Source organism: Delphinapterus leucas, chromosome 10, assembly GCF_059928025.1.
Source record: "Delphinapterus leucas isolate spDelLeu-1000000601 "Yukka" chromosome 10, BTC_Dleu_Yukka2, whole genome shotgun sequence".
Classification (NCBI taxonomy): domain Eukaryota; kingdom Metazoa; phylum Chordata; class Mammalia; order Artiodactyla; family Monodontidae; genus Delphinapterus; species Delphinapterus leucas.
Window position 1 is genome coordinate 30882414 of NC_143138.1, and position 26746 is coordinate 30909159.

General features: G+C 31.7%; 2 protein-coding genes across 11 annotated transcripts in view; one reads left to right on the forward strand and one right to left on the reverse strand.

The window, feature by feature from the left end:
• RUNX2 (RUNX family transcription factor 2) overlaps window positions 1-11306 on the reverse strand; it is a 312766-nt gene extending 301460 nt beyond the window's left edge. The window contains exons 1-2 of one of the 4 annotated variants that reach the window (XM_089918653.1): window positions 10764-11306; window positions 10440-10563 (exon numbers count right to left, since the gene is read on the reverse strand). In XM_089918653.1, the coding sequence (XP_089774779.1) occupies window positions 10440-10563; window positions 10764-10901 (262 nt within the window). In that variant the 5' untranslated portion in view covers window positions 10902-11306. Of the gene's footprint in view, window positions 1-10439 lie in introns of all 4 variants that reach the window. The other 3 variants (XM_022582032.3, XM_089918652.1, XM_089918655.1) reach the window with 3 other exon arrangements.
• Window positions 1-26746, forward strand: part of SUPT3H (SPT3 homolog, SAGA and STAGA complex component) — a 452287-nt gene that overhangs the window by 38587 nt on the left and 386954 nt on the right. The gene's annotated exons all lie outside the window — the stretch shown is intronic.

Here is a 26746-nt window from a genome sequence, read left to right on the forward strand (position 1 = left end):
TCCCCTCCCCAAGACCTGTTCCTCAAGTGATTCTGTTGATCAGTCAGATCTGGATGTCACTGGGCTACAACAACTCAAGTGTAGCTCTGTGAACCCTATAATGGAACATACTCAATTCTTTTTTTTTTTAAAACAATAAGGCAACTTAGTTTACTTTGAAAGATATTTATGGCAAATATAAGTCTCCTTTAAAGAAAGTTTGTGCAGTCTCAGAACTCTTAACTACTCATTATAATATACAATGATTATTTAGAAAATATTTACATTTAAGTTGGAGCGATTCCTTTTTTCTTTTTTTAGAAAAATGTAAATCAGATAAAGATAGAAACTTATTTTTAATTTTCTTATTCTTATATTATCATATTTCTGTTTATGATACCTTGCTTAGAATATGTCTCATGAAATGCTTTACGCCAATGTGCCTCCAGAGGAGAACCTGGGCCTAGAGTGAGGCAAGCAGAGTGTCCAGGGCACAGCGTTTAAGGAGGCACTCACTGTCAGGGCTGTTGCCTGAGGAGCTCCTTAAATTTTGAACCATAGGCGCCTGCTTGCTTGCCTCACTCTTCTTCCAGCCTTGCTCCGGAGAAGTAGGCTGCATATAAATTATTTTAATTTTAGTTTAGCATAATCTTATGCATGCTTGTATGTTTCATAAAAAATAATGACAATGAAAATAATGTAGCCGAACCCAAATTTATATTACCCAGAAAAAAAATAGGTTAACTATTTGAAAAAGATAATATTATGATTTTATTCTTTCATGTTCAGTAATTGTCAGAGTGTCAGAAATTCCAGCTTAGTAGAATCTTGTCTCACACTGAAATATGCTTGTTTTATCTACTGGCAGCTATCTGAAATCATTAGTGCTCTATCATAAGTTTCTTAATTTGATAAATAGTACATTGAGTTCTTGACCTTATGGATGATCATTGAAGCAATAAGTGGTAACTCCAGTTTTACCATATTTTTATTAATAATTTTAGAATTCTTTGAGAATTTGCCTATGATTTTTCTTTTTTTTTTTGAGTGCCACATCTGGAAATGCTCAAAACTTGTTTGCCTTTTTAAGAGAACATTTTGCAGTGAAAGTATAACTTCTTCAGAGGTGAGGTTCAAGTTAACGAATGATGAACCATAATGTGAGGAAGCATAATATTGTGAATTATTATTTGGCAGACATAACTAATGCAGGCATTAGCTGCTGAAGCCATTAATAAAGTACCACTTGCAGAAGGCTAGAGAGATAGGCAACACAGAACTTTCTCTGTAAACTCTCAGAATGTAAACTACAGTACAACCTAGTTTATTCAATAAGGACTAAATTCTTTAAGTTTGATACGTTTGTAGGTTCCATGATTAATGTGTAACTAGAGTATAAAAGGAGTATTTAGAATCTGTTAAACTTTGTAGATGTGACATCATTGTCAAGTCAGGCATTTTATTTCTTAAAGTTAGAATTTATTTAAATGCACTTTTTTTTTCCAAAATAAAATTTTAATTTCTACTTACAGTGGTGCCAAAGTAAGTTTTCCTAAATAAAATTATTTAATATTTAGGTCTGTTGATAGTGTTTAAAGTAAACAAAAATAAACCCATAACAACCAAGGGTGGAGGAGTATCTAGATTTGTTTTTAGCTTTCTTTTTCATGGTTTCTCAGAAGTGTATCATATTATAAATACATTCAAAATGTTTTGCTCTGAGGATATGTAGCATTCCTATAAAGGTTAAATCAATAAAAATGATTTGGACACATTCCTAAGCATGGCTAGAACAGGTAGCCCGTTGTTTTAGGTACCCTTGAGTTTTTGGAGCAGATCATTATGGCGTAGCAAAAGAACTTACTAAAAGTTGCTTTCTATGTGTAGATGGGTCAGCTTAAAAAAAGCAAGATTTTCTGGCCTTCTAGAAATGAATATTTTTACAGTAGCCTGTGAATATTGATTTAATGATATGTTTTAAACTTTGTTAAAGTTCGAAGCTTTTTTTTTTTCTCTTCTCCGAATGCTGAAGATACACCATAATTGATAAGGAAGAGGTACGTACAGGAAAAATGCAATGGGCAAGCCTTTCCAGCCAGTTTAGAATAAATGGTAGTCTTATGATTAAAGAAAGTATCAGACATTATAATTGCAAAATTAGGAATTAGATGTGATTCTTTTTAGTCTTGCCAGTTTAGAAGAAAATTCTGTAATCACTGGAATGTTATCTGTTCAAAATGTTCAAATGCAAGTTTGCATTTGAACGTTTATTTAAAAAAGCATATGTGTTTCTCCTGTGCTCAGGGTTGACTTCTTAGTGTGGTATTGTTGCTAGGTAGAGTTTTATTTTATGCCATTTGTTTGCTGTTTTCTTGTTCATTTCATATGTTTGAGTATGTAAGTTTTAAGTTCATATGTAAGTTTTCAGATCACACACTTTTCACAGCTACTTTTCAAAAAATTCCTTTCTGTCAGCTTACAATAATAAGATAATTTTTCTTAAAGTTTCCTTTAAAACAGCATTCAGGGTATTAGGTGTTTTTTGATCATGGAAACACAATGAATTGACCATGTATTTGGCTGAATAAGGTTTAAATCAAAGTGGAGAATTTGAGTTACATGCATTAGTTTCATTATAGAAAATCGCTTATCATTTTGTACATGTAATATATATTTACTTTGTACGTAAATATTTTATCAAAAATACTATGTTATTTGTTGGAGCACATGATTTCATTTCATAGCCAAGAAAATAGTTTGAACATGTCTGAGTAAAAATGATTTTTACACATATAAACATATATAGAATGGTTTAACCATTTAATAATGAAATAATTTAGCAATTTAAGCCAAATATTTTGCTCTCTTAAAAAATAGTTATAGTATCTCTTGATATATTCCGATTTATCATTACATTAAAAAGAAAGAACATTTATAAAAATAAAAATAAGCTAAAAATCATATGTCTCAATTTTCTTTCTAGATACTTGTGAACGATGATTAAAAATAAATCTCCGTATGTGTTTTCTTTGATCCTATTGGTGCACTAAAATATTCTGCAATCTGCTTATACATAGTATATGGGAAATATACTGTTAAATCTTTATTACTAAATCAAGAGCGATGTTCTGACAATACCGATTGTCTTGATCTAGCTTAGATAATAGTATTTTTAAAATAAAGTGGATACTTGTGGTAAAATGTTTTAAAAATGTTATAAGTTTTCCTCCTAAAATAGAATATATTATGTGTGTTTAGTTTTAACAACTGAGGGAATGTAAAGAATTCTGTGTAACACTGGAGTTTTAATAATATGAAAAAGAGGAGTTTCTACTATGAAGAGAAGGTTGGATTGATGATCAAAGGTTTGGATTACATTGACTTTCACGTTTATATTGCTTTACGAACATACTGTGTAGTACATTGTCTTTGTAAGTATATCTGTTTTATGGATTATCTTCTTAAATATTTTAATTTTTGTTTTGAACTCTGTAAGAGCAGTAGCAGTTTTTTCTGCATTTTGTCAAAAGACGAATTACCTAAAAGCTTTACAAGTTTCGTGAGAAGTAAAAATTAATCTTGCTAGATTACCTTTTGTAACCAGTTATCTTGCCTGATATTAGGATGGTACTGTCTTGATGGAAGTTTTCTCATAGATATCTTCTTATAGTGTCTTAATATTTTTGAATCGGGTGCTAAGGTCCTTAGTATGAAATGCTTGTATATTTTTACATTTATACATTTTATGGAAAACACAGTGATTGATAATAATGTAGACTATTAGCATAAAAAAGTTTTCTTTCTGTGGTAGTATAATATTGCAGATTTCTGTAATCTGACAGAAGTTTACAAAATAAAGTGAGAATTCACTTTTCTTCAAAAAATAGGTTTTCTTTAAGGTGTGTTTACAAAACTTATAAAAAAGTTATTATTGATTAAAGGGAACACGTACCCTGTAACTTTTGCATACTCTTGTGTCTAATTCTGGGATCAAATTACACTAATACTGTAAAACCAATGAGATAAATATTAATTGTAAAATACAGCACTTTTTTCTTTTTCAGGTTCATAGTGAATTCACTTTGTTTAGATCCATTTAAGTAATTCTTAATCATTTGGTGGAAATGATGATACCTTTCCACTTAAAGATTATCTGGAAATTTGAAGTTTAAATTGGGAACTTCAGTAGAAAAATTTAAAAATAAAATTAATTATAATTATTACTATCAAAATGAAATAACTGAATTAAAAATCACAATGCCTAATTTAACTTGTTTACCTAGGTTATATGGGCAATGAGTAAATATGCAGAAAATATACCTGTTTAGCTTCAAGCCGGAGTTGTTCTTTGAGATAATGTATGTAAATAGGTATCTGTTAGCCGATTAATTACATTCATATTTTCCCTTGTGAACTGTAATAATTTGTTTAACTGATACCAGTTTTTAATTTAAGTTTATAACTGGAAAATAGTGTCCTTGTGTTTTACAAGTATAGTTTTTGATTATTTTAATCTTGTATACCCTAACAGATGCCTAATCTCTGTTGTTGGTTTTACAGATTAACATTTCTCTGTTAGTATACATGCAAAAAGTAATTGATTATCTTTCCAATAGAACTGCAAACGATACCTCAGTTAACTAATTTACAGTTGTTTTCTTCCTGGTTTACAGTTATTATCCCAAGTTTCTCTAGTCACTTGTGTGTATGCATTCATATGCACAGGTACATTCATATACTACATATTAAAATTTTCATAATTGAAAGAAATTGAAGTTGTATTTATGTGGCAAATATTTAGCTTCTGTATAAAAATATGTCCACGTCCATAGAAAGTTCTGTTGAATACCGCAACATCATTATTCGAATTTTTCCAAAGAAAGACATTGCATATACATGCCTTAGAACCTTACTGATTGTTATTGTGATTTGGCTAGCATTTTTCCTTTATTTCCCTTTTTTTTTTGGCTTTTGCTTTTAACTGAACCACAAAATGGATTTAGTTGTAAGATATCTGACTACAAGGAATATCTAACAATAAGGAATGTATAAACAAAGTCTGGCACACTCATGGTTCATATGATTTTTGTGAACCTGAAAATGTGTATTTAAATGTTTGAGTTTTTAGCTAAGTCTTTTATGTAAATATATTTTTATAGTTGAGGGTATAATGATTTCAGTAGACACCATTGATATAAAGACTGAAAAGTATAAAATAAAATTAATTTATTTGATTTTGTGGTAAAAATTATTGGCCTTGCACAGGATACTTGGATGTACCTTGTTAGACTCTCACTTCTCTAATGTAACTCTTATGTATAATTTCTTAAGGGATGGGAGTAGAAGTAGTGCAGATAACAGTCTTTAATTGCCACCATAATCTTAAATACATGTCTGAGAATAATGTAACTTGGTAAATTTTCTGACATCAATATAATAATTTTAAAATATCTTAAACATCATTAAAATTGCATTCACTTAATATATGTCTGTATGGTGCAGAATTCCTTGTTTTGTGGGCAGTTGATTTAAAAATTGAAAATCACTTAATTAGAGGCAAAATCACACTCAGTATGATTTTTAGTCCTGGACTACATATTGGATGTTGGATTTATGAGTATTAACAAGAATAAAGAGTACTTACAGGAGGTGTATCAATAATGAATTTTTTCTTCACTGCAAGTATTAAATGCTTATCTGGACTCAATTCTACAGCTCATTTTATTTGGGAATTATCTTAACATATAATGGTGAATGATTAGGTTTTTATTCGTATAAGACAGCATATTTATGAAAAAATACACTTTAGAGTTAACATCCTGTTCAACAACAACAATAAACACCCGAAATGATTGGTATGGTATTGCTTACATTCAGCACTGTCCAAAGTTGAATACTACATCCTTAGTAAATAATACAAAGGGGAGAAATTCCTAAGAATTCAACGTAAGATGAAGATTTTGTATACAATGTAATAAAAGAGCATTTAATCTCAGTTGCTCTACAGATCTTTAAAAAATTATGTGGGAGTGTATGTGTGCTTGTTGTTAAATAGACAAAAGCTGGTGGTCAACTGTGGTTAAAATTGTAAGTAAAGTCCCTTTGAATAAGGTATAGAATTTCCCCATTATTTTTTTGAATTGTAATACATTAATCAAAATACATATCCACCGAATTCCTTAAACTTTGAAATGGCAATAGATTGTATCAAGGTGTATATTTTCATTATGTGAGACTTCCTTTTCTAAAGATTTGTTTTAAAAGATTAAATATTTCATATTTCATGAAGAATCTCCATATACTTTAGAGAGCTTAGAATATTTTGCTCTTTAGAAAATACTGAATATGGAGTTTATTGTTATCCTTATTATGGGAGGCTAATGACAGGTTTTTTTTTTGGATGAAGTTTTATCTTCAGTGGAATTCATTGGTATAGGAGAAAAAGGTAGTGCATTTGGGTAACCTAGTGGGAATACTGCTTAAATTAGCATTGGTTTTGTTAGCACCCATTTACTAATAAATCTTGCATGGCAGATGACTAGAAAAAATAGTCATGCTTTGTCACGTTTACAGGTTTATTGTTTGTAGGAAGGATTCTTTCATATTGAAGGTATTTGTCTGTCTGACCATATGTGTATTATTTTTACAGAGACACACTGTAGAGGTAGACTGTTCCAGTGAATCCCTTATGTAAAAATATCTCTGTAGACTTTTGTTAGGTAATTAATTGCATTTGCAGTGAATGCTTTTGAGGAGATTTGCATGACCTCACTATTAGAGTTGTCACATTTTAGTATCTTGCAACAGGGGTTAGAACAGTATGGAAGGTTGGTATTTGTATGCTTTGGAGAGGAGTTTGAGATGTTACCCTGTTTTGCCATCAGTTTTCGAGTATGCATGGGTGCATCATTAATCATAGGAAATGCAAAAATAAATAATCCAGTCCCATTGGATTTTTTTATATGAATACTTACCTTTTCCCTTTTTCGTATATACAGTTGAGGTATTTAGGTAACCCCTAACCTTTTGCTTCAACAAAGAAGTACAGTATAAAAATATTACCACAGTTTTCATGTGAGCAGCTCTTGAGAGGAAAAAAAAAAGCCCTCTAGATGAATATTTGTTGAAAAAAAAGTTGTGATACAGAATGTCTTAACTCAGCCCCAATACGGTACTTGAGGACCACCAGTGTATAAAATTGAAAGCACATGAGTTTTGAAGCACTAGAAAAGGTTTGTAATTGATTAGCGCTGCTTGAAAGTACTGAAGTACAGTGAGTTTTGATTTGTGAATGGTTCTATTCAATAAAGATTAATTCTGTGTGTTTGATAAAATCTTAGTGCCTTCAATGAGTTAGTTTTTTCCCCCCTCTGCAGTTTATTTAACCATCAAATATTTCAGTGTTCTTTTAACAAACTGGAACATTTCTATCTTACTGAATTTAACTTTAGCATGACTGATTTAAACAAGTCAAACTATCAGTGATTAGTTTGAAGGGTGTAATTGAAGAGATTAATTTTTTCTTCTTTTAAAATAACTAAAGTATATCATAATGTAACCATGTATATTTCATGCTTTCTTGTGATTTAGAGACTATCAAGAGATTTATATAGACTAACAATATTTTTCTGTGATTTGTTTTAAATCTTCTACATTCTAAAATATTTTTAATGTTTAGAAGTGAAATCTTTACCAGTTTTCATGTAAAATTATGATTATTTACTATAATGTTAAATAATACATAATAAGAGTCTTTGGAAATTGCATCGACATTGTTAGCTTTTAATAGGAGTGGTCTTCTATATATGCTCTTTTTAAATCCTCTCCCTGGATTTTGGAATTTAGCTGTCTTATTTTAGAAGCAAGTTGTGACACTTTGTCGCTGTTAAATCTTGAAGCTATAAAATCACTATCATTGATATGGACCACAACTATTGTTTTGGAAATCAGTCTTCACACATCACGTTCAGTCGGGTACTACAGTCAGTTACAAAGGTTTTATGTAGAAATTTAGTCTGTCAGCTGATATATTTTCGTAAATAAGTTCTTAATGGTAAAATAGTCCATGAGTTACATCTACTCATTTTAACAGACTTCATTTATGATAAATAATGGACATATTTTGAGTAGTGCACATTGAAAATTCACAGACACACACACACACACTCTTTTCACTTATTATTTTGAGGTGAGGCAGTTGGTCAGCGTGTGCTTTTGTCCCTCACCTAGGAAGAGCCTGAACTTTTAAAACTATTTTACAAAATTGGAGCACATACTTTTGACATTTCATTAGGTTGTTTTGATAATCAGTTACTTAAGAATTTAAAGCCTGAAGTGAGGTTTCAGACTTCAGATAGATTCCAGAAGGGGGAAATGTTTGTAGTGTGATGATAACCTATGCATTATGTCCACCACCCACCTGTAATTAGTCCCGTGTAGTGGGTTCATCTTATGTTCTCTATCCAGGCTCTCAAATACTATTTGGGAGTGGGAGAGGGTAAATTCCACTTTTCAGAAGAGGAAGACTTAGTTATGATGTATAAAAATATGTGATGTGATAGATTATTTAATTCATTATCATGCCTGTTTGAAACTGGGTCAAGTTTTGAAAATTTTACTGTAGAAATAGTTACTAAGGATGTCACAGAAATGTAACACTCCCTCATATGACAGAATAAAGAACATTTTAACATATTCTTTGTGACTATATTAGTAACTTTACATCTAATGCTGAAATAGCCCTTGAAATTTGTGTTCCCAATCTGGTTTGAAAAATTCTTATTTTTAAAAAAATAGAGTAACATTGTGAAGAGTAACTTAACTGCTTGAGATGCTGTCTCAAGTTATCCCTCCATATAACAATAGTTTTAAGCATTTTTTTCCCCTCTTCTCTTGGGTGGGAACAGCAAAAGTTTCCATGTATGAGCTATAATTATAATAGGGGTTGTTAATGCAGTCTAGTTGTGTATATGTTCTGCTTCCTTAATGCAGAAATTTTTACAGTAATGCTTATTATCTTCCATTAAATTAAAAAAAATTATCTGTGATTATTGTATTGTATGTGTTATAACTGAGGGGGCCCACTTAGAACTATTGAGGGAGTCACTACAGCAATTTTACATTTTTTTGTAAAATACATAGTGTATTTTCTCACCCTTCTAAGAGAAACCTTTTTTCTCCTTCAGGCTTAATTATTTCTCTTTGACTGAAACTAAGACTGATCCTCTGGTAGCCAGTTAAAATGTGTGAAGTAGGAGGAGTAAAAGAAACTCCAATCGTTAGTTGTAAGTTATAAAGCAAAGTTAATACAGGTATACACAGCAAAAGGATTTATTTTAAAGGATAAAAGAAAATTTTATAAACTTGCCTTGTAGAACATGTTGGACAGCATAAAGAAAATCTTGTAAGTGTTTAGATATTTTACTATAATACCATCTTAGCTGATGAATGTTGAAGTAGTTTACTTTTGTGTATTAACAGTAACTTGAAATTAAATATTAATACTATATTATGCCTGCTTTCTTTTAAAGTCCAGCATGACTTAATTGGTATGGCTCTTTTAAATCATGCAGAGTATCCTTACAGAGTTTTCTTTTTTATGAGACTAAACGATACTCATTTTGGTAGGTCAAAGAATATGATTAAAATAATCCTAGACGTTTTAATGTTTGCTATGTTTATAACAGTTTCTACTTATGGATAATAGATGTAAACTAAAATTGTATAGAAAGTTATGATTGCATGTAAGTTTTTGACGACTTCTGTGAGCTTTTTAATATCCTGGATATCCTGGGCAACTATAAAGATCTTTTAAAAATGGCTATTACATACTTATCATAATTTTGTTTCAGTTGAATATATGCTTCAATTATGTAAAGTTGCTTAGAAACAAACTTGTGCAGATATCTATGATGCAGTCTAAAATTATAAGTAGATTTCTTGTAGTTGAGCTGGTTAAAATGTAAGTAATACTGCAGGTTTATTGCTCTGTTTTACATAGTAGAGTATAATGTCAAGATAATTCCGTGGTCTGTTATTTTGTAAAATTGCTTCCTTTTAAAAGTTTGCTCAAATATTGGGAGCTGCCGGGGTGAATACTTCACAATACTTTGATTAATATAGTGTCTAATTTTATTTCAGTGAAGGTTAATGAGAATATTAAACTTTCCTTTACTGTTTCAACTACCTCATTTCTATAGCTCTAGAAAACATTTACACTAATGTGAGATAATTTAATTTTTTCTATTTCAAGTCATTAGTCCGAGAAGTAGATAAGTTACAGATGCCAAAAGCAAATTTGTACAGCAATTTCATTTTTCAACTTTTAGTGCAACAAAACAGCATCATTATGATCTTTAATATAATGTTAGCTGGCAAAGCTAGCAAGTTTATCCGAGAAACATACCTTTATGTTTAACAGGTTCATCTCTTACAGGATTTTAAAATATGATAACACTTACCCCAAAAGAAGTTTTGCTGACATGGTGTCACTGTGCTGAAGAGGCTGTTTGATGCCATAGTCCCTCCTTTTATTTTCAGATAGAACTTGTACCCTCTGTTGTAAATTCTGCTTGCAGCCTTAAACTGAAAACACAAACCATACCCAAACCTTGTTTTAGTTTTACAGTATGCCTGCAGTACATAGACTTGATATTTATTTTTTTCTGTCAAGAAATTATGTAGCTGGTAACATGTGAAAAGCAAGGAAACAAAACAAAAAGAGAATGAGCAAATATTGGAAGGACCTACTATTACTGCATAGACTGTGGTTAGAGAGCACTCACTGACTCTGTTGGTCTCGGTGGCTGGTAGTGACCTGCGGAGATTAACCATTTAAAAACCAGAGACTTCTTGCTGTCCTCCTGGAGAAAGTTTGCACCGCACTTGTGGTTCTGTGGTTGTTTGTGAGGCGAATGAAGCATTCACACAATCCAAAAAAGCAAAAGCTTTCAAACTCCTTTTTTTTGCAAAAGCACTATTACTGGAGAGACAGAATCATGTGGTTTGTGACCTCATAGTACTCACAGTCAAGTGGGACTGCCTACCACTGTGGCTTTCCCCCCTTGCTCATGCTCGCTCTCTCTCTCTCTCTCTCTCTCTCTCTCTCTCTCTCTCTCTCTCTGACAAAAGGCTTGTGGTAAGGCCCTTCCTGGCATCCAGAAGGATATAGCTTTTTAATTTTTGTGACTCATGAGGATTTGGATAGAATACAAATGCTGAAGGAGCCCAAACTCCTGTAAGGTTAAGCGTTTGTAGAGCAGAACTCTGCTGTTGTGGGCTTTCCTTTCTATCCCCCCACCCCTACTTTTTGTGCCTCCTCCTTTTATTTAGTTCATTATTGTGTCTGTGGAAAAGTGAGCAAAATTGGCTCAAGAGGCTGTGTGTGAAATCCTGAACAACAGTGATGATTTACAGTAATTTACATCTTTGGATTGTATCACATTCTGGGGTCTGCTTCATATTTGCTGGGTGATTGGAGTCCTTCTGTTTTCCTTTTTCTTGTCTTCTTAAACTCATGAATCTGTAACTCATTGTAAAAAAGTTTACCTTTCTTAAGGCCTGGTTGCAAACTGCTTGCTGGGCTTGACTGTAATTGGCCGTCATGAAAGTGTTAGTCTGGGGATTCCTTTACAAATATTAAATCACGTCTGTCTAGTTTATGTATGATCAATATTAGATGCCGACTCCTACAGTAAAGATTAAATATAATTAGTATCTTTTGTATTATGTTTACCTTTATCTCATGGCTAGTTTGAGTATCTTTTAAAAATGAATAGCAAAAATCGTAGCATAGTTTATTGGATGAATCTTAGTTTCCTTTATGTGTGTAATAATTTTTATTTTTCAAGGAAATACACTCATTTTGTATCGTTTACTTGGATATTAACTTTAACAGAACCTTTGATAGCAAGTCTTATACAAATATAAAGTAAAATTCTTATGTTGTAACTTAGATTGTTCAATGTTATTGATTTTTCTAAGCTCAGAATGGAGTGGGTTAACAGAAGCTGTATTTTTTGTTTATAATAGAAGCTTTTGAAATAAATTACAAAATGCTGTGTGTAGTAAGGAATAATGCACACAGAGTATGTTAGTCGTCTCGATTTGCTAATTCTGATTCAGAAGAAAATTGGAAACATCTTTGGGAAACTATCTCCTTTTTTGCCCCTTTGGACATGTATGTATAGAACTCATTTTCTTATTAGGATGATTATATATCATAGGCAGAGAATTTCATATTTATGAATAGAGCTTCCTGTTTTCATCAGTTGAGAGAAATGGGGTATTTTTCAGCAAAAATTATAAAGCTGAACAGACCAATTTTCTAGGCATTTTTTTGCCATTTATCCACGCCACTCTGAATTTGCATGTTAGACTTCTTCCTAGTGTGATAGTAACCAGGAGTGGCATGAAGTAAATGAGTGGGAGGGTGGGCGGAGACAGTGAATTACAAAACATTATTTGGGGTGTATAATGCGGTAAGGACTGGGAAATACTGAGGAGGATGTTAGAGCCAAAGTACCCCTTCGTATGGTCATCCTAGCACAGTTCATTATCTGTTTTTGGTTTATATTTGATAAAGATAAAGGTACTAATGTGTTCATAAGTTTCTTACAAAAAAATAATTTGCCCAAAATACACTGGGAGGATATGGGAATGACTTTAATCCTTTATTATTCAAATATCTAGAACTTTTCCATAATAAATTTTTAGTGATAAAAACCCAGAAATAACGTTTTAGTGTTTTATTTAAAATACATATTTATCATGCCTCATTGTGTATGTAAACAGGTTTTACACTGAAAAGTAAAAGCTTTCATTTAACATGCAGTTATTCATGCAAAAGGGAAAATTTATTCATTGATTCTCTTTCATAAATAAGGCGTACAGTGGGATCTGTAGCTCTAATTAATATCTAAAGTAAGTTAAAGGAGGGCTTTGTCTATGTAATTTGTGGAATTTTCAAACATAGTTCCATATGCACATACAATAGCAGCAGAATCAGGCAATTGAAAAAATTTAGTAGTCTGCTAAGTAAATGCTTTTCTTTTTTCAGAATGAGTTTTCAGTTTCTGCGTTTGGATTTGCTGACATCTTAAAACTTTTTGCTAAATATTTTCTCCCTTAAAATTTTTTGTTTTTATTAAGTGTACTTTGGCCCTCCAAATTAACTGTATATGTATTTGAATAATTTTTAACATCTATGTGTCTCTTAACTGCTTGTTCTGTTTTTGCAGGTAACCCTCCTGCACATAATTTTTGGGTCAGGGTAATCACTCTTACTGCTTAAGAGTTTAATAGATATTGTTGAATATGCCCTTTCTGTTCTGTGTGAGGCCCATCAAATTCTGGCAGGAGAAAGTAGTGGAGTCTTGTGCTTTAAAGTCTGTATATTCATTATCCGCACACACACAAACACATGCATACGTACATACATACATATACTTTTTTTCTTTTTATAAATTGAAAATTATCCTCTTTGGAGCAAATATTACTTTGTGGTAAAAATTTTAAAACAACAGTGATGACTGGTACACATTTGATAATTGACAGTCTGTTTCATTAGAAATAGCTTACCACATGTGTTGAAGAGAGACTGACTCAGAAAAGTCACTGCAGATAAAGCAAGCTCTTGATTATGCTTAAAATCAGAAATGCAAACCACAGGGTTTTTTTGTTTTTTTAAAGACCCTCAAAACTTCATTCTTTTAGGGGATATATTAGTATTTGCTATGTTGAAGTAAGTATCGAGTTTAAGTCTGCTGTATAAATTATGTATTGTAATGCCATGGAAATGAAATATAGCTTTGAACTTGAAAACAGTTTCACGAAAAGTGAAGAAGTCAGTTATTTGTTTTCCCATTGCCTTGTATTTAATAAGTTTGTCAACATTGGTCGAATTTTTTACATTGTATGTTGTTATATGATATAAGACTGTAATGTTTTAAATGCTACATATATATCTTCATTGTTACCTTTTGAATCATTTTTAATTTTCTGAATTAATGATCCTATTATAATACAGTAGTTTTATCAATACCAGTCTTGTGCCCATTTCTATTTTTTTTGATTGTTTTAAACTTATATTTGTTGCTGTTCTATTTTTCTTTTAATTGAAAACAATAGAAGCAAAATAGGTTTGATGTAGGAATTTTATAAATTGTAGAAATCCTATTTTGGCTTAAAATGTTCTCATTGATTATGAGGTTTCAGCAAGGAATTTTCTTAATTTATTGTTTCAACTTGGTATGTGACAATTTTATTTGGATTTGATGTATAGCTGTTGAGACTTACATAGCATTTATTGGGCCTTTTATTGATGCTTTGAAAAATTTTTACATTAGTAAAATATGTATAATTTTATTGCTATTTTAAATTATGATTATGAGAGATTTAATTACACTTCCTTATTTTAATGGGGTATATATCCATGTTCACACCTGCACACACATGTGTGGTTGTATGTGTGTACAAGGTATTATTTTTTGGTACTTAAAAAATTTACATATATATGTGTGTGTATGTATATATATATATACTAAAAAAGGTGGTATTTTTTGTAATCAGAGTATTCTTTGTTTTTCTCCTCAGTTTCTTTAAATTTTGTAAAAACCCAAAGCACTACCATATCCATGATTGTTTGAACAACTTCATTTGGTTAGTATTAGCAGCTCTCTGTCTAATGTGAGATAATGTGGAAGTTGGATGCCAAAAGAGAAAGTAGTTAACTTTTGTGTCTCTCTCTCTCCCCTTCTCTCTCCCCTTCCACTCCTCCCCCTTTCTTCCCTCTCTCCTCCAGGCTTTTTTGGTTTCTCTTTCTCTGTTTTGACATTTATAAAATCTCAAAGTAGATTCTTAAGGTTCTAGTAGGGGATATTGACATTAATCTTCACTAACGAATACGTTACAGGTTTGAAGCGTCTGACATTCAAGGCAAACCATTGTTATATCTTGTTACAGTACACCTCATGTGTTCGATGGTATTGGCACCTGATTACAGAGAATTCTTTTAACACTTTTTAATTCCTTCCTCTGTGTTAATTTACTTTTACATTGTTTCACATGAATTTAGCCCTTTAATTATGAGGATTACTTTTTTCTCCCTTTGACTGTTTTTCAAAGTACACAGTGATCCATACTTGTTTAATGTAACTGTATAAATAATTCATGTTTCTTATAATTATTAGAACAATTCATCTTCTGCTGTCATTTTTCTAAGAAGAAAAAAAAGTCGAGAACTTGCAGAAAATATGGGAAACATGCTCAATATGACAGCTGAGGATGTGGCTAGGGTAAAGCAGGAAACTACTACCCACAATGCAATGTTACATATACTACCACTTAATAAAATTTATATCAGACATGCTACTGACAAAACCAAAGGAAAATAATATCCCAGCTATACTAGTTAACATACTAAATATATCTAGGGAAAAGTGAAACTAATCTTTTTGGAACCTTTGTACTTAGAGAATATAGTAAATGAAAGTGTGGGACATCATAGTACATTGGAGCCTTTGTGCTATGGGACTTGTTTGTAGGTGAAGCTCTCTTATAATGAGAACTTTTTGGATATTCACTTTCCTGGAAAAGGCACAAAAGGGCACCCTTTTTCTTTTTTGATTGAATTGTTGCAGTATTATATAGGGTTCGAGGACATTGTCATCTAGTAGGAAAAATAAGTTAAATTATGAGATGTTCATCACGATTATTTATACTTTTCACCCAGCCAGGTATATTTCTTTACACTTTGCTTTAAGTTGTTTTTTATTGCCAGGTTTGAGATGGGGCTTGAATTGTTCACTGAAGCATTTTTCTTTTCAAAGTAATTGTTTTTCTTGCTCTTTCTTTTTATTTATCTTAACCTACCTATAGCTTACCTGACCAGTTTATATGCTTTACTAAAGGGGGGTTTAATCTAAAGCAGAAAACTGCTTTTATAATGTGGTTGAAAAAGATACAAAGATATCTTCTAAAAAAAAAATCAGGTTTTAATATATTTAGGGTTTCTGTTTTTGAGTCTTAATCTTTTGTGCTCTTAACTGTCAGACTTTACTAATTTTGATGAATTTAGTACCTTAGTAATTTAGATGAATTTTGAGGTTTTATAAGGGAGGTTTTTAAATATTTAAATAAGGGAAACATAATAGTTCTTTTGAATTGGTAAATAATGTATAGAAATTGTATTAGATAAAGAATAGAAAAGACTATTAAGTTAGTGTTACTTATGAAAGATTCCTTAGTATTCCAGTATATAAGTTGTCACTGTTTCCGACCTGGCATGGTATTTGTCATCTCACCATTTAAACATTAATATATTGTCTATCTGTCTATATCTCTATTAAGGCTGATTTGCTTAATTGTTTGAAGTATTTTCTCCTTAAGAGACTGCTTATCAATAACAGCTGTAGCACTGTGGCTTTTCTCCATGGACTCATGGTGGTCTTTGGAACAACGTTCTTCAACTTTGACAGGTGAGACAGAGGCTCTCCAGTGCCACTGCATTTGGATGAATCTAGCTGTGGTTGGAGAAAGTGCATCTTGCCAAAATATATGGGTGAGACCACACACAGCCTTTAAAATAGTTATTGTAGGCTTATTTTTAGGGATACATGTCTTGACAGTTCTTTTATTTGCATGCCAATTTCATTGCTGTGTATAGATTTTTCATTGGTTTCTGTAAAGGCAATTGCAGATTTAGGTCACTATTTGTTAAGCCTTGTGTATAATTTACACTGGAAAATACCCTGAGTTCAGCCATAATTAACAATATAGAGAATATATTGGAAATGAATCACTAGAATACTGATCTTTTTGTTTTTATAAATTTGACAGTATTCCCATTGGAAATCTCAATTTCCCAGACAGCTTAGTAGTCAGAAATTGCTCCAATTTGAACTTAAAGATTAAATAAATTATGAAAGAATTTGAAAATATTTATATACTTTAATTATATTAATAATAAAAAATTTGTGGTTCATGTTATTCAGAAGTACATATTTTTATAATGGTATAATAAAGCATTGTTCAAAATATAAGTTTTACACTTTAGTAAAAGCTTGAAAATTTTGAAACAAATTGCCAAAGAAGTCAGTTTCTTAGTGCATGGGCATAATATGCAAGCCATTCAGTCTTTTTATGGGATGATTAAAGCTTTATTTAACTTAGTGAACTATAAAAATTGACTACATTTTTTTTTAAAAAGTATGTTTTGTCTTCTAAAACTGGCTTTTTCAGTGACCAGTAAAGAGCACGCTTTAGACTTTTAGAAAATATTGTTTCTTTTTATAAGATATAGTATTTGGATAGTTATTCATGATTCTTATTAAGTTATTAGTGATAACAGTATTAAAGCTTAATTTCTTAAGTCCTGGCATGTCCTAGTCACAAGACTTTTCACTTGATGATCAATGAATGTTGGCTAGGTATATATTTATAAAAAATGAAATCAGCTATGATAAGATTGCAATTTCATTCTAGATATTTTCATAGTGAAAACAGAATCTACTGAGATAATTGGAAATTCAATTTACTCCCCACCATTATCCCAGTACCTTTCCATTGCTGAATGGTTCTGGCAGGAAAGTACTGGGGAAATTGTGTTCCTACAGCTTTTCCAGAGAACAAGTTTTCGGAAAGAAGAGAGAAGATAGTATACACAAAAAGACTGTTTAAAGAAAAATTTGGCCCTTGTCTCTCAGAAATTGGTCATGTATGTGAACCTTGACTGGATGCTAGATTTTTTAAAAAGCTTCGTAAGTCATTTTTAGGATATTTGAGGAAACTTGAATATGGACTTGATATTGATGATACTATGGAATATTTATTAAGTGTGATAATGCTGTTGCACATATAAAGGAAAATATCCTTACTCTTAAAAGAGGTGCATGATGAGTTATTTTCATGAAGTCAGTACTAAAATTCATACATAAGACAGATGTGGCAAAATGTTAACTATTGGTGAGTCCAGGTGAAGGGACTTTTTTTTTTTTTTTTTTACTATTTATTTTAGGCATTCTGCTATTTTTCATCTTAAACAATAACTTCTTTTTTTAACATCTTTATTGGAGTATAATTACTTTACAATGGTGTGTTAGTTTCTGCTTTATAACAAAGTGAATCAGCTATACATATAGATATAACAATAACTTCTTAAAGATGAAACATGTTTTGGAAAAGGTGTATGGGGATTTGATTTCAAAATGAAATCAGGTAGATGGGGAAAGTTCCTTTATTTTTATAAATAGTAAGTTTTTTTTTTTGTAAAGAAGTGAATATGGATAGCCTGGGCTATACATAGCAATTTTAGGTTTTAGTTTATAGTTTTATTTTTTACATAGAAATTCCATTCACATTAAAAGAACTAACTTTCACAAATTGATACGTGGCAAATATAAATTGAAAATGGTAAAATATTTTTGAAAATAGCAATATAAAAATTTTTACCTTTTTATTATAGTAACTCAGGTCTAGACCAATAAGCTAGAGGTTTTTAGACGATCAAAATAAGCATCTGTTATTATATGTCCTTGTTTATTAATTGGATGCTTCTAAGATATGTAAAAATGCCTTTAAAAGTTCATTCACATTAAATAAATACTACTGAATTGTACTACCGCTACTAAATTGTTTATAATATTAAATTATACTCTTTGAAGAAGTATTTTAATGAGCAGAAGCCTATATTTCTGTATTTAAATTATTCTGAATTTGTGTGTTTTTAGTTAACACCCTACCAGAGATGTTTACATTTTTTCTGTAGAGGGCTAGATAGTAAAGATTTTTGGCTTTGTGTGCTGTAAGGTCCCTGTTTACTACTCAACTCTGCCATTGTAGTCTGAAAGAGAGACAGTAAGTAAATTAGACAATAGGTGAATGAATGGGCATGGCTGTGTTTCAGTAAAACCATATATGCATGAACGGGCAGCTGGTGTGCCATAGTCTGCCCACTCCTGCTACCTCTGTACTTTTATATATAGAACTTGTGGCCTAGTGGATAGCCTCTTTTATAGAAGAGGCAAGAACAGTTTGAAATAATGATCAAACTTTTAATTTACTTATTATAATGAAAATCTTTTCTTAAAGTATTTTAAAAATCTGGGTTTTTGTTTTGTTTTGTTTTAATTGATTGTTATGTGAAAGATCATATCTGTGGGGCTTTATAACTGTCTTTTGAATTGAGTAGTGTAATTTCATCTTGATCATATAATTATATTGTGAATAGTTTTATAAGGCACCCTAAAATTCTTTTAGGAATAGGGTTGGAATCCAAATAAGTAATCTTGATTTTAATGTATCCCCAAATTATCATAAATCTCAGTATTTATGTTAGTCGTTCATTATTACTAGTAAGAAGGATGGTAAGATTCCTATGCCTTTTATCCACAGAAATGTTTTCTTTTCAGAATTCACAGGATTTAATGCCCAAGCCTAAAATATTTAACAGAAATCTTATCAGAGATTATGAGCTATTTTCTCTCTTTTTCATTTATATTTGAATTTAAATCTGAGTAGATAAAGGAATGAATTATTTTTGGTATTAATCTCTAAAACATTCATTGCACCCGTCACTGTACATATTATCCAAAGTAAACCAGCTTTCTGAGGATTCACCTACGTTAGCTCGACTGACTATTGTTTATTGGGTGATGATGATGATTACAACAACTGAGCAGGAAAAGAACACGTTTTTTTCAATTGGTAAAGAGCAAATGAACCCATATTTTGATCTGAATTTGAGACCTTTAGTGTATCATTACTACTATATAAATCTCATAAAATTTCATCACAAAGTCTTCCTCCCTTCTTTCTCTCCTGCAAGCTGTGGTCGTTGCCTGCTTGCCCTCATTTATGATAAAGTTCTAACATGATTGTTTTTACGCCACACCCCTTTCCCCAATATTTAATTATAAAACAGACACATAAATCATTGCAAGTAATGAGAATAGCCTGTCTGGGGACTAAACACACAAAAGTACTAATAAACCAAACCTCAAAAAGCATCCTCCAAGGTCATTTAATGTGGATTCAGACTACCCTATCTACCTTAATAGATTTTTTTAAAAGGTAGCACTGTGCTGAAAGCAGTTTAACAAACAGGAAGAACATTTTATTAAACATACTTTGTTTAAAAAAGTTAAGGAAATATTTAATATGTAAGCAAGATTTTTATAAATTAATTCAAAAGAGTTTTGGCATTTAAAGTTTTAATGTTCATTTATTAGGAAGATGAACCTTTGAGGAATAAAACCTGGCCTAAAAGTTAATGGTTAAATACAGATTTATTACGTTTTGCCTTCTGTTTGTACAATTTTAAATTTCCAGGGTTCTTGTCCTTTTAGCTATCAGTTCAGTTTTTAAAAAATTAAGAATCCTAAAGTTTGCATATTTCTGGAAGAGCTTATGGATTATTCCATATAATTGATACATATGACAGCACTGCTCTTTAGTTATTTACTGTCTGAAATCGTTATAAAGCTTAATACTGGAAGTGTCAAAAAGAACCATTTAAAAACTTAACAGGTTTTATTTTTTAGAGCCATTTTAATTTTACAGAAATTTGAGTGGGAAGTACTGGCTTCTATATACTTCCCCCAGCCCTCAGTTTCCCCTACTATTAACATCTTCCATTGGGGCCTGTGTTTGCTACAATTGATGAACCAATATTGGTATGTTATCTCCTGAAGTCAGTAGTTTATATTAGGCATCATTCTTTGTTGTGCAGTTCTGTAGGCTTGATCAAATGCATAATGTTATATACCCATTATTATAGTATCATACAGAATATTTTTTTCTAGAAATCGCCATAAAATTTTGGTTAAACACGCATAACAAAATTCAGCGTCTTAACCATTTTAGCAACTGGTGTTTTTACTCTGTCTGTAGTACTGTCTGTTTCAGAATGTCATATAGTTGGAATCATACAAAATGTAGGCTTTTCAGACTGAATTCTTTCACTCAGCAGTGTTCATTTAAGGTTCTTTTGTGTCTTTTTTGTGGCTTAAAAGCTGATTTCTTTTTACTGCTGAAAAATATCTCATTATATGGATGTACCACAGTTCGTTTATCCATTCACCTATTGAAGGAAATCTTGGTTGCTTCCAGTTTCTGGCAGTTATGAATAAAGCTGCTATAAATATAAGTGCTGGTTTTTGTGTGGACATGTTTTCAACTCACTTGGGTAAATATCGGGTTTTCAACTCATTTGGGTAAATATCAGTACTTAGGAGTGCAATTTCTAGATTGTTTGTTAAGACCGTGTTTAACTTTGTAAGAAACTGCCAAACTGTCGTCCAAAGTAGCTTTTACCGTTTTGTATTCAGAGCAGTAAATAGTGAGAGCTCCCATTGCTCCACCCTTGTCAGCTTTTGCTGTTCTCAGTGTTTTGGATTTTAGCTATTCTGATAGGTGTGTAATAGTATCTCATCATTGTTTTAATTTGTATATTCCTTAATGGTAAATGGTGTTGAGCAACTTTTCATATGCTTATTTGCCATCTGTATATCTTAGGGAGGTATCTGTTCAGATCTATCCCCCGTTTTAAATTAAAATTTTTTAAATTGAGTTTTAAGAGTTCTTTGTACATACCACATTTGGTTTGTACATTCCAAATGTGAATGTGACACTTGAATTATTTCCACCTTTTGGTTATTGTGAATAATGCTGTAATTGAACATTGATGTTTAAGTATCTGTTCAAGTTCCTGTATTCAGTTCTTTTGAGTGTATACCTAGGAGTGGAATTGCTGGGTCATATAGTACTTCTGTGTTTAGCTTTTTGAGGAGCTGCCAAATGAGATGTGTGTTTTGCAAATATTTTCTCCCAGTCTGTGGCTTGTCTTTTCATTCTCTTTACGGTATCTTTCGCACAGTGGAAGTTTTTCATTTTAATGAAGTCTAGCTTACAGTTTTTTCTCTCATGAATCATACTTTTGGTGTTTGTATCTAAAAAGTCTTTCCAAATTCAAGTCATCTAGATTTTCTCCTATCTTCTCTTCTAGAAATTTCATAGTTTTGAATTTTACATTTGGTTTGTGGACTATTTTGAGTTAATCTTTGTGAAAGATGTAGGGTCAGTGTCTAGATTCATTTCTTTTACATTTGGATGTTTAGTTATTCCAGCACCATTTGGTGAAAAGAGTATCTGTTGGATTGCCCTGCTCATTTGCGTGCATCTGTTTCTGGGCTCTCTATTCTGTTCCATTGATTTAGATGTCTCTTCTTTTGCCAATACTGTGCTGTCTTGATTACTGTAGCTTTATTATGGTGCAGTGACATATCAGTTTGTTGATATTCACAAAGTAACTTGCTGGAATTTTCTTTGGGATTGCATTGAATCTATAGATCCAGTTGGAAAAAACTGATATCTTAACAATTTTGAGTGGGAAAGCTGTGTCAGTGAACACAGACTGTCTTTCCATTTTATTTCAGTCTTCATTGATCTCTTTAATTAGAGTTTTGTAGTTTACCTCATATAGATCTGCATAGTTTATTAGATTAATATTATATATAAGTATTCATTTTTTTAATGTCAAGGTAAATGGTACATATTTTTAAAATTTCAAATTCCAATTATTGATTCCTGGTATGCAGGCAAGTAATTGGCTTTCATACATTTGCCTTATATTCTACAACCTTGCTATTATTAATTGTCTATTGTTTCTAGGAGTTTTTTATTGATTCTTTGTAATTTTATACATAGACAGTCACGTCACCTGTGAACAAAGATAGTTTTATTTCTTCATTTCCAATCTTTATACCTTTTATGTCCTTTCCTTAGCTTATTGGCGTTAGCTAGAACTTCTAGTATGATGTTGAATAGTAGTGGTGGTGAAAAGGGAATATCCTTGCCTTGTTACTGATCTTAGAGAGGAAAGCATCTAGTTTCTCACCATCAAGTATGACATGTAGGGTTTTCGCATATGTTCGTTATCAAGTTGAAGAATTTTAATTTGCTGAGAATTTTTTATTATGAAGGGGTGTTGGATCTTGTCAAATTTTGTCTATTGATAGGAACATACGGTCTTTCTTTTTTAGCCTCTTGGTATGATGGATTAGATCAGTTGATTCTCAAATAAATCCCACTTGGTTGTGGTGAACACTTCTTTGTATACAATATTGAATTTTATTTGCTAATATGTTGTGGAGGATCTTTTTGCATTTGTGTTCGTGGAAGATATTGTTCTGTATCTTTCCCTACTTACAGTGTCTTTGTCTGGTAATAGAGGAATGGTAACCTTATAGAATGAGTTAGGAAGTGTTCCCTCTGGATCAGATTGTAGAGAATTGAAGATAATTGCTTCCTTACATTTGCTAGGATTCACCAACGAAGCCATCTGGGCCTGGCGCTTTCTGTTTTAGAAGATTATTATCTATTGACTGAATTTTTAAAGTAGATACAGGCCTATTCAGATGAGTTATTTGTCATTGTGTGAGTGTCGGTGGCCTGTGTCTTTCAAGCAATTGGTCCATTTTATCTGAGTTATCAAATTTGTGAGCGTAGAGTTGTTAAGAGTGTTCCTTTATTATCTTTTAAATGTCCATGGGATAAGTAGTAATGTTCCCTCTTTCTCGTAGTAGTAATTTGTGTCTTTTTTTCTTAAACTGGCTAGAGGTTTTTAAGTTTCATTGTTTTTTCAAAGAATCAGCTTTTGGTTTCATCAGTTTTCTCTATAGATTTTGTTTTCAGTATCTTTAATTTCAGCTCTAGATTTTATTATTTCTTTTGCCTACCTTGGTTGTAGTTTGTCTTTTTTCCGTTTTCCTAAGGTGGAAGCTTAAATTACTGGTTTTAGATCTTTTCTAATATTAATATATGCATATAATGCTGTAAATCTCTCTCTAAGCACTTCTTTTTCTGAATCCACAAGTTTTGGTGTGTTGTATTTTACTTTTCATTTAGTTGGAAATATTTTGAAATATTTTCAAACTTACCTTGAGACTCTTTCTTTGACCCATGTGTTTATTGATACAGTTGGTTTAATATCTACATATTTGTAACTCTTGTCTATCACTGATCTTGTTCTTTGTTTCTCTCTCTCTCTTTCTCTTCTTGGCTTCCACTCTTTTTATGCCTTTCCTGGTTGGTGTTAATTGAGCATTTTATATTGTTCCATTTTCTTTCCTCTCAATATATCAATTATACTTCCTTTTCTTTAAAAAGGTATTTTGTGGTTGTTCTGCAGTTTGAAATATATGCTTAAAACTATTCTGGGTCCACCGTGAAATAACGCTATATGGCTTCATGGGTAGTGCAAGTACCTTTTTTTTAAAAATAAATAAATAGATTTATTTATCTATCTATGTATCTATCTCTCTGTTTTTGGCTGTGTTGGGTTTTCATTGCTGCGCACGGGGTTTCTCTAGCTGTGGCGAGCAGGGGCTACTCTTTGTTGTTGTGAGTGGGCTTCTCATTGTGGTGGCTTCTCTTGTTGTGGAGCACGAGCTGTAGGCGTGCGGGCTTCAGTAGTTGTGGCATGCGGGCTCTAGAGCTCAGGTTCAGTAGTTATGGCGCGCGGGCTTAGTTGCTCCATGGCATGTGGGATCTTCTTGGACCAGGGCTCAAACCCGTGTCCCCTGCATTGACAGGCAGATTCTTAACCACTGTGCCACCAGGGAAATCCAGTGCAAGTACCTTATAAAAGAGTATTCCCTCCTTTATAGCATTGTTGTCATTCATTTCCCTTCTCTATAAGCTATAATCATGGAATACATTGTTGCTATTATTATTTTGAGCAAACTAATATTTGTTAGATCAATTAAGTATAAATAAAATTTTAAAAAGTTTTATTTTACCTTTTTTATTCCTGTATAATGCTGTTTCTTTCTCTGTATAGATCTATGTTTCTGACTTAATCATTTTCTTTCTCTTTGAAGGATGTCTTTTAGCATTTCTTGCAAGGCAGGTTTGCTGGTAACGAACTCCCTTAAGTTTTTCTTTGTGTGTGTGAGAAAGTCTTTATTTCTTTTTCAGTTTTGAAGAATAATTTTGATGGACACAGAATTCTAAGTTGGTGGCTTCTTTCTTTCAGCATTTTAACTAAATATTTCATTCATCTCTCTTCTTACTTGCATAGTTTCTGAAGAGAAGTCCAATATAATTATTATCCAGTATTATCCTTGACCTCTTTAGGTAAGGTCACCCCCCCGCCCCTCTCCCCCAAACCCCCGTGAAATGGCTGCTTTCACCAGAATTTGCCATTGTTAGGCTTTGTTGCAAATCATGTTTATATACCAATTTAGAAAAATGGCAAAAGGTTGCATAATATAAAGAACAGAAAGCACTCATAATTCTTTTTCTTAGAGATAAAACTTTTAAATCAGTGTTTTTTCTTTTTGTATATATTTGAGACATCTATATTTATACATATATATGTGACTTTTTAAACTTAATTTTTAAGTTAACATTATGGTATGTTTTCTAAATATATTAAGAATCTCTATAATACCATTTTAGTTACTAAATAGTATTCCTCCTTGTGGGTATTATAGCATTTTCACATGGTTGAACTTTTAGTTCTCTGTTTTTCTCTAATGTGCATGTGTGTATTTAAAACCTGGTTTTGTTTTGGGGATCTTCAATTATTTTAAGATTTCTTTTGTTTCAGAGGCTGCTTGTTTTAGAGCCTGTTACTGCTTTTGTTTTTAAATAGTCATCATGTAATTCTATTGAATAAAAAACATTTTTACTTATTTTGATGCTTTTTAAACTTTCAACTTCTGTGGCTTTATGGCTTTGTGCCAGGGATAATCAAAAGCCACAAGATTAAAATGACCCATATTTTTGAAGCATCAATTTTAATTTCTGGTAAGTAATTTTTAAACTATAATTATAAACATGGATGTATTGTGAGATCAAGGTAAAGTTAACAGGAAATTTAAATATAAAACTGGGGATTTCAAAAAATTTTGATAAATTCTAGTATTTTGGTGGAGAGTTTTGAGAAATAAATTGGTTTAATTTGCAACATGTGATATTTTCAAATTTTATCACTTAGTTCATGAAATAATGATTATGTTGCTCATCATCAGTCATTTACTTTTCTCATTTGAGCAGACCTGATAGCTGTGTATGTCTTACAATGTATTGTTATGGACTTGAGTTATTTGTCATTAAGAATTAGGTAACACTTTAATAAATATTCTTTACATTTGTTAGACATATCTTGTAAGATTGGTTCCTGGTTTTTGTAAATGATTGTTTTGATATGTTACAGGTAGATCAAGACACAGATGTGTGGGAATTAACTGTGAAACATCTTTAATTCTCTTCTTCAGTCCCTTCTTTTTCCTTCATTTAAGCAATTAAATTAAAATTAAATGAAAAAGAATATTATCAGTAGTTTTTCCTGTTATGGAGTTTATACCTGTATTTTGTTGAAATGTAGAAAACAAAATTTCTTAATGACACCATCATTCTTCCAGTCACTGGATTTTTTGTTCTTGGACTCCTTTATTTTAGTTGATTCTTATCACTTGTTTCCCTATAGCCTTTCTTTCCCTCTGTTTTTCCAACTTGGTTTATACTCTAAACTTCCTGACCCTTGCCTTATGAATTATGACCTCATTTCTCTGTCTCGAAATTTATCCACTCTAGTACTTTTTTGTTTTTACTTTTGTTACTACATACCTCTTATATACGTATGTATAGTTAGGTAGGTTAAATGCTGGTTCTAGGTCACGGTGCTAAACGTCATTTTCCAAACTTGTTTCTTGCTGTCTTCGCTTCTCTTTATTCCTGTGTCTGTAATGGCTTGCTTGTCTCCACT